General features: G+C 40.7%; 1 protein-coding gene across 2 annotated transcripts; it reads right to left on the bottom strand.

The window, feature by feature from the left end:
* Positions 1–4,127: 4,127 nt before the first annotated feature.
* On the bottom strand, positions 4,128–7,454 carry LOC139414290 (fez family zinc finger protein 2-like). 2 transcript variants are annotated; one of them, XM_071162200.1, is made up of 5 exons: positions 7,369–7,454; positions 6,277–7,124; positions 5,735–5,869; positions 5,480–5,612; positions 4,128–4,772 (listed from the first exon to the last, which is right to left on the bottom strand). In XM_071162200.1, exons 2-5 carry the CDS (start codon positions 7,066–7,068, stop codon positions 4,510–4,512), a joined length of 1,323 nt encoding a protein of 440 aa, XP_071018301.1. In that variant the 5' UTR covers positions 7,069–7,124; positions 7,369–7,454; the 3' UTR covers positions 4,128–4,509. The 2 variants fall into 2 exon arrangements, with proteins under 2 accessions (XP_071018301.1, XP_071018302.1); XM_071162201.1 differs by having other exon boundaries at positions 5,480–5,579.
* Between the last annotated feature and the right edge of the window lie 814 nt (positions 7,455–8,268).

The following is an 8,268-nucleotide window of genomic DNA, read 5'->3' as shown; positions in this document are numbered from 1 at the left end:
TTAATTCCACAAGAATAGAGCTCAGTCTCAGCAGGGTGCAATGGAAAACACTACTCATTTATTATTCATATATTTATGTATTTATAGCAATGTGTTAATATTCAGTTGTATGTTTGCCTATTCATTTGGTATTGTTTATCTATTTAAATGTTTTTAACAGTGGCCAACATTAGTATTCACTCATGACTCCTCATGGAAACTAATCTCATTGCTGTCAGTGCACGTCAGAGCGGTGAGAGGCTGAGGCTGGAAATGTGGAGCGGATTGTTTGGGGGTCAGGGTTCTCTCATTTTCCTCCCAGAGATGGAGGTGAAGGAGGGTCCCCTTCAGCTCCTTGGCCCTGGGCTCTGAGGGAGGGCGGGCGGGTGGGTGGACTGGTCCTGGGTGGAGGTCACTCTCTGGAGACTGACAGACAGTGATGTGATTCCAGCGGGGCAGAGCCCGCACTTGGCTCCCACGAGCCCAGCACCCACAGACCTCTAAGCTACAAAGCACCTTCTCCCACTCATGCCCTTGATGAGCCAAGACGTATCCAAGGAAGGGGTGTGTGTGTGTGTGTGTGTGTGTGTGTGTGTGTGTGTGTGTGTGTGTGTGTGTGTGTGTGTGTGTGTGTGTGTGTGTGTGTGTGTGTGTGTGTGTGTGTGTGTGTGTGTGTGTGTGTGTGTGTGTGTGCGTGTGCGTGTGTGTGTGTGTGTGTGTCGGTCATGTCCGTATTGATATCACATCATTGAGTAACATGTGTATAGAGGGATTTTAATTAGATTTTGTGGGAAAAGTGCATGTTGACTAGTTTTGGTTTAGTTTTAATTCATGTATAACATGATTGCAGTGTATGCATGTATACTCCAATTTGCTAGTGTAATAGGCTAGGCTTACAACTTTATTTATTTGATTTTTACAATAACAATTCCTATAATATTCTATTACTTTCTTGGTGTCATATGTAAGCTTATGTTTCAAGCCTATCAAGCCTGCATATTTTGTGCAGCTAGAACAACATTATTCCTGACTGTCCTTTTGAACATTATTTAGAAGTGTCCAGAAAATTATGTAGTTGGCTGGCGGAGTCCATCTTTCCAATACCATTCTTCAGGAACAGGTCCAAGGACTTTGTCTGATGCTCATTAACTTCCCCCTTGGCATTTTAGAATGCGTCTTGTGAGCTCTTTGTGACAAGAGCCAATGCTTCATATAACGAGGGGCGCAACCAGCCCGCACGCTCCTTCAGCAGCGAAATAAATTGCTTTCCAAAATGATGGCAAGGGACGGTTTAATTAGAATTTCATTTGGGCTAAATGGAGAAAACTGGTGTAGTTAACATTTGGTGGACTTAATTGGTCCTTTTCTCTCCTCTTAGCCCTTAAAAAACGCTGGAGCTACTTCCGTTAATCTTCAATTTACAATCAATTGAATTGGCCAAACAAAAGTCTGGCTCTTCTTTTCTTCCTGTCTCAGGCGAGCCTTTTGTGGCTTGTAAATGCCTCAATTTTGGGTGATCCTGGTCGTGTAGATGTACTCGATTGTTGACAGTTGATTAATGCGCTCTTGTGTCGGTAATCTCTCGTGCTGCGTTACATGTGCACACGGTAATGAGCTCCGTTGTCAATTAACATGTTTCTAGAACCGAAGCTGGTTGCTCAGATGTTTGAGAGGAAAGTGCAGAGAAAAGGGCAACCCGGCTGCCTTTAGGTTGTTTACTCTCCAGCACTCTTTTCTCCGGCTTTGGACAAGACCGACACTCTTGCGCATAGCCCTGACGCTTTTCTCGACACAAACATTTCTTTTCAGAAACTCGCCCATGCATATTTTCCCAGCTATAGACTATTCCCAACAAAGATGGATGAATGGAGACTGAAATTCAATGTGGCTGAGTTGTAAAAATATATATTAAAAAAATAGCCTACAAAACACAAATCAAAGATGGTTTTCTCAGTGGCTTGTAAAAACAAGTTTAATCGGCAACACTTGACATACTGGGTTAACTGTTGATTATTCGGCCTGTCAAACTGAACCCAATAAGGTTGTATGTGTGGAGTGTGTGGACATGTTCCAGAATGTCCGTGCAGGAGGGGGATGACAACTTGATAGCGTTGCCTAATTATTGTTTAATTGGGCATAACTGACCTCGTGATATCCTAGCTGGTAAGTTTGTGTTGGAATTTGATTATTAACTTTTTCTGAAAAGGCCAAACATCTATCCGCAACTTATTGACTGTAGTCAAATAAAGTTTATTATTTGAGAGTGCTCTGGAATGTTTGTAGAAAAACGACCTAGGCATACGTACAAATAAAAACATGAGGGAAAATAACTAAAGTTGTTAGGCCTATACATTTGAGAAAGTTGTTATTCTTTTCATTGCACAATTAAACCCTTTTAAAAACATTTATGATGCAATAAGACGTGGCTTTCTGGAATTTACATTGAAAACTGCATAGCCTAACCTGGAATTACACACAATGTCTGGAAATGACGAAGGCCTGTTCAAATTATGATCAACGCCAACAATTAAGGGTGTGAAATATCAAACATATATGCCAATCAATCAATTAAATGTATTAATAAAGACCGTTTTACATCAGCAGATATCACAATGTGACTATACAGAAACCCAGTCTAAAACCCCAATGAGCAAGCAATGCAGATGTAGATGCACGGTGGCTAGGGAAAACTCCCTGGAAAGGCAGGAATTTAGGAAGAAACCTATAGAGGAACCAGGCTCTGAGGGGTATCCAGTCTTCTTCTGGCTGTGCTTGGTGGACACTATAAGAGTGAGTACATGACCATTAAGGCAACACCGTTCTTCAAGATTTTCAAACGTTGTAGATGACTAGCAGGGTCAAATAATAGTACAGGTGGTTATAGAGGGTGCAACAGGTCAGCACCTCAGGAGTACAATGTCAGTTGGCTTTTCATAGCTGATCATTCAGAGTTAGAGACAGTAGAGAGAGGGGGGGCGGAAAACAGCAGGTCAGGGTTCCATAGCCGCAGACAGAACATATAGAGCTTACATATTGAACAAGAATGTGAACCTTTAGGCTATATAAAAGTCTTAGTCGATGAGATGTGACAAAACATGTGCATTTACAGTGCATTTAACTTAAAATATCGGGTTGACAATATAAAAATAATGGTTTTGGAAAAAACACACTAGTTGTTATATTCTGGTCTTTGGAGCAGCTTGCGTATGAATTACCGGGAACAGAAGGGACCAGAGGTGAACAAGCCATTCAACTGGTAATATTAGCCTTCTAACTGGTCCCTGGGCATGGCGCGTAATTACTAAACGTTCTAATTGGGAGCCCGTGATTTGGGAGCACGCGCCCATCTCTCATCAGAATTTGTGTAGCGCGCAAGGGTAATATTGTTCCAGGAGCCGTGTGCAGAATACCTAATCCTTTATTAATGTTGGGCAGATGAGGACAGGGGTGGGTGATGTGGCCAAGTGCTTTATTATTCATATTCTGATGAACACGTCTTGCTCCGAAGCCTCCCCTCGAGGGCGTTTAGATGATTAATGTAATTCGCTTTCAAGAGTCCATGTTATATCTAATAATTTGTGCCATTACACGGAAGTCAAGTGTAGCACCACCAGAGTATTGCCTCTTGTCTGACAAAAAAATGTTTACACTGAACTCATTCACGTTACAGAATCAATGTATTCTTACCAGTAGGCTAAGACTAGTCTACTTAATGGTGCTAGTAAAACAGTTGCGTGCAAAGCTTTTCTGTGTAGAAAGCAAACATCTGGATATTTGATGAAATGGCCTATATCACTGTCTTCGCAATTTATTGGTTGGCAATGCAGCTTGATATGGAAGACGTCTGAAATGTTGGCCTATTGAAATATAATAGAAGGCAAGGGTTATCAAATGTCAATACAATTCATATATGTTATAGCCCTTTCCAAATAATTGACTGCCCTATGGGCCGAAGCCTAACTCATATATACATTATGAATATCTTTCCGCAAACGTTCTCCAAAACATTTGATTTTGGGATACAATTGTATTTCCTACTAATAAATGGCGGCAGTTGAGATGGTTGAACATTCCATGTTACATTTACATTGCAATTTATAAAAATGCGCCCACGGTAAAACACTTTTAAATATTTTATTTTCCTTTTATTTACAATTCGATTTTCACACGTTATGCAATGGGGAAATAAAAACGATGTACTCCTGGGTTGAGCAAAGAGTCCTGATTTCAATCATAAATGTTTAGAACATTAATCCAATCAGGGTCAGATTTACTGCAGTGCAACAGTACAAAATTCACATCCTTGTTATTATACTTTTTAAATCGAATAATAAAAAACCTCAAACACAAAATGGTCTTTAATCAGTCTAGTGTCTCAATGTTTTTTATGCTTTATAGTTTTCCGCCTTTTAACAATTTTTGATAAATGAAAACTGTAGAGAGAAAAAATCATAGAAATGTGTACTGGTGTAGTCATAATAAACTGTCAATTGAAGTGTTGAAGGAGACTTTCCAAATCCAATGAAAAACTCAGCTTTCGGGTCCCCTGGAAGAATCGGTCGCTGCAGATATAGGCCTACATGAATTATTGTCATGTAACTTCCGTATGTGTTTTTTCAGGTCAAAGTTTCTGCAGAAGCCTTTCCCGCAGGTCCCGCACGTGAAGGGCTTTTTGTCGTTGTGCGTGTGCATGTGGAAGGTTAGGTTGTAGACCTGATGGAAGGCCTTGTTACAGATGGAACACTTGTACTGTTTCTCTCCGCTGTGCGTCAGCTTGTGGTTCTTGTAATTTCCTGAAATTGAAAAATTCAATGACTAAAAATGAACATCGCGAATAAAATGAACAGCATACACGAAAGGGAAAACATTGAGTTCCTTTTTTTCTCCTCGAGGTCAATAGTTCATCATTAAGTTACTCTCCACAAAGACGCTCCATTCTGCAGCCTTCATTAATCAGCGTTTTGTAAGTCGAAGTCAAGAAGTTGTCAAACTTTGTCAAAATCAAACGCAACAACAACTGAAACCTGTCGGATTATAAACCTGGGAAAGGTCTGTCTCTTGACCCATGGCGAATGTAAGCGCATTGTAGGGAAGAGTTAGTTAGTGTAAAGTGACATGTCCTATTTAGATTGATGCTTCAAGATCATCAGAGGGCTGCATTGGGAATCCATTTTTACCAATAGGCTTCTAAATAATAATTGTGTACCTTTGCCCATTACTTTTGGACCTAATCTTATATCATTGGGTTATAACAGCGATATAAAAAATCACAAGCATCATACAATTACTTACTGTATGCTATTTAATGAATATGTGTCTTGGATATTAATTTCATTCATAATACAGTCTGAAAAGCCATAGCCATGTCACCCCCCCCCCCCCCCCCCCCCCCCCCCCCCCCCCCCCCCCCCCCCCCCCCATTATGCGTGTTTGTGTAAATATAAGCGTAAGAGGGCACATGATTTATATTTTGAAAAAGGTTTTAATAGTGAATAATTACCTTTCTGGTGAAATCCTTTCCCACAGAATTCGCAGACGAATGGTTTGTACCCGGCATGGATTCGTATGTGAGTATTCAGCGTCGAACTCCTGTTGAACGCCTTCCCACACTGGTTGCATTTATGAGGCTTTTCCTGGAAAATAATTAAGAAAAATCCTTATTAGGCTACTTTTTGTAAGCAATCATGATGTAGTTTATAACACAGTCATATATAATTAATAGAGTTATAAACGAGTGAAATATGATATGTCTCACCTGTGTGTGGATGATTTTGTGTCTGCACAATGTACTGGCCTGACGGAATCCTTTCCCGCAAACTTTACACACGAACGGCCTCGCGCCTGTGTGCACTGGCATGTGTCGTGTCAAATTATAATGAGCATTGAACACCTGCAGAAGAAAATAAACAATCTCGTTTTTACTTTTATTGTTTTCATTTGTGAGGTGTTTTGATTATGTGAAATTAACAATTAAGCTTCAATTTAATGTCAAAATAAATAGGGAACATCTATTCTTGCACACATCTGTGTTGTTGTCTGTTCACACTGCTTTGCTTTATCTTGGCCAGGTCGCAGTTACAAATGAGAACTTGTTCTAGCCTACCTGGTTAAATAAAGGTGAAATAAATACATATCTAAAATAAGTTAAATAATGAGTAATTGTCTAGGCTTATATGTTTTTGTTTAGAGGAAATGTAAGTGATTTGTAAATCAAATAATAAACTAACTAAACGAAAAATAACAATTGCATCATTATTTTTTTTTTTACCATTATTTTCACTGAATTAAATAATTTACCTTTCCACACACTTCGCAGGTGAAGTTTTTGGGTTTTCCGTCCATTGAGCTGTTGTTGAGCTTGCTGTGCGCTTTCACTCCATTTTTCTCCGAGCTCTGGTTATGGTTCTCTTTCACTATCTGGTCGAGCTGACCAGGAAGATGCTCCTTGTGTGGGTACTGAGGTGTCGGAAACTTCTCGGCGGAAGCGCTGGCGAGTTTGGCGTTCTCCAGCAATAACAGTTTCTGGTGCGCACTGAGAGAAGCCTGGGCTTGAGAGTTGGCCAGGGCCGAGGAAAACAAGTGTCCGGTTAGCAGCTCAGACTGGTGATAAGCAGAGTCCAGGTAGTTGAAATAGTAAAAAGAGCCGTTGGTGGGCATCGCCACCGCCTGATGGATGACCTGGGGTTTAATCACCCTGCTTCCCGGTAATAAAGACTGCTTCAACCCCGAGTCCGTTTTGTAACACATCCCGCAGTTGGCTTTGCACATCGCTGCAGAAGTGCATAATGTTCCTCTGAAATTAGCTTTCCAAAATTCGGAGTAGTTCATCAGCGCCTTGGCTTGTAAGTCATAGCTAAAAGGTTGCAGGGGGATCATGCACGGTATAGGTGAGCAGAGCCCGAGCATCTTCTTTCCCCCTGAAGACTCCACAGCTCGCCGCTCATCCAAATTGCCTTTCGGTTCCGAGGTCTTGGACATGATCCGGTCAATCGAGAAGGCCAGCGGCTTTGGAGCGGCAGACGCTCCACTTCTACCGCTGTCGTGTCGTGGGCAAGACATCACGGTTCCAAATGGGAGATAACTTGCCATGTTGTGTACCGAACTTGTTGTGAGGAGCAGCCGACCAGCCGCCCTGTCCTCGCCTCCTGAATTCCAGAAAAGACCGGACACACATCAGTTTAATAAGCACCTTGGAATCACTCATTTGCATTCAAATGGCCATCCCTGGAACAATAGCGTCCAGGGGTACCAGATTAATGCTCATTAACTAGTACACACAAAATTAACAGGACATTACAGAGCTCGTTAGGGAAAAGAAAAAGACAAAAAACAGTGCGTTCATTCCTATTCAGCACCTCTGAGAATCTGATAGTCAATGTTGAAGTTTACCTTTTAGTAAAGCGACGGCAGATGTAGCCTATTCGGAGATAGCAGCGTGACTGCTCTGTCACATCTTGGAAGCGGACTTCCTCATCAGCGCGAGATCACTGTCTTTTGCATTTAGCTGACGTCACATGAACTAGCTGGTATTAGGGTGACAAGGAAACGCCATCACCAGGCCTGTCCCTTCTCCCGCGGCCCACTTATATACATACTGCCATGGGGTGGTATATACATGACATTTATTACAGATTATTATTTATGTCTCCATCCTCAAATCCTCCACCAGCCATTCTCTAATCGAATAACTATGATGTATTCCTTTCTGGAAAAAAAAATAAAAGATGAGCTCCATTTGATAATAATAATTTTAACAATGTGTTTGTTGTTATTTGTTGGCTACACATTATTATTATTATTATTATTGTTATTGATGGTATTATTATTATTTGTTTGTAGTTCTTATTGTTGTTGTTATTGCGTAACAACACTCAATTAGGCCTACTGTTTTTAGGAAATAGGCTACTAATCCAATTTTATTCGATTTATCTCAGGCTACCATGTTTTGAATGGGAATATCTGCAACTATTAGGCTACACAGTGAATTAGACCATACAACTCATTTCCATATTTTATGCTTCTGACTATGTTAAAATTCACAATTTAAGATGACTATTATTCAGACTCAGAGGTTGTTTAACTTGATTAACAATTTGGGTTCTCCGGTTTGACCAGTCTCAATTTTCATTGCGAGTTGCTAATCCTTGGAGATGGAATAGCTTTTTCATGCTGGTTTATAGGCTACTTACTATTTGTATAATTGAGAAGGTCCAATTTTCACCTGTTTAAGGAGCAGATTGCAAGAGCAGAACCTCCCTCCGATCCTATTAAACGTTTTTCCTACTTCAC

The sequence above is a fragment of the Oncorhynchus clarkii genome, chromosome 7 (genome assembly GCF_045791955.1).
Source record: "Oncorhynchus clarkii lewisi isolate Uvic-CL-2024 chromosome 7, UVic_Ocla_1.0, whole genome shotgun sequence".
Taxonomy (NCBI): Eukaryota; Metazoa; Chordata; class Actinopteri; order Salmoniformes; family Salmonidae; genus Oncorhynchus; species Oncorhynchus clarkii.
The sequence above is the reverse complement of the archived record's forward strand: the minus strand, read 5'-3'. Positions and strand labels throughout refer to the sequence as shown.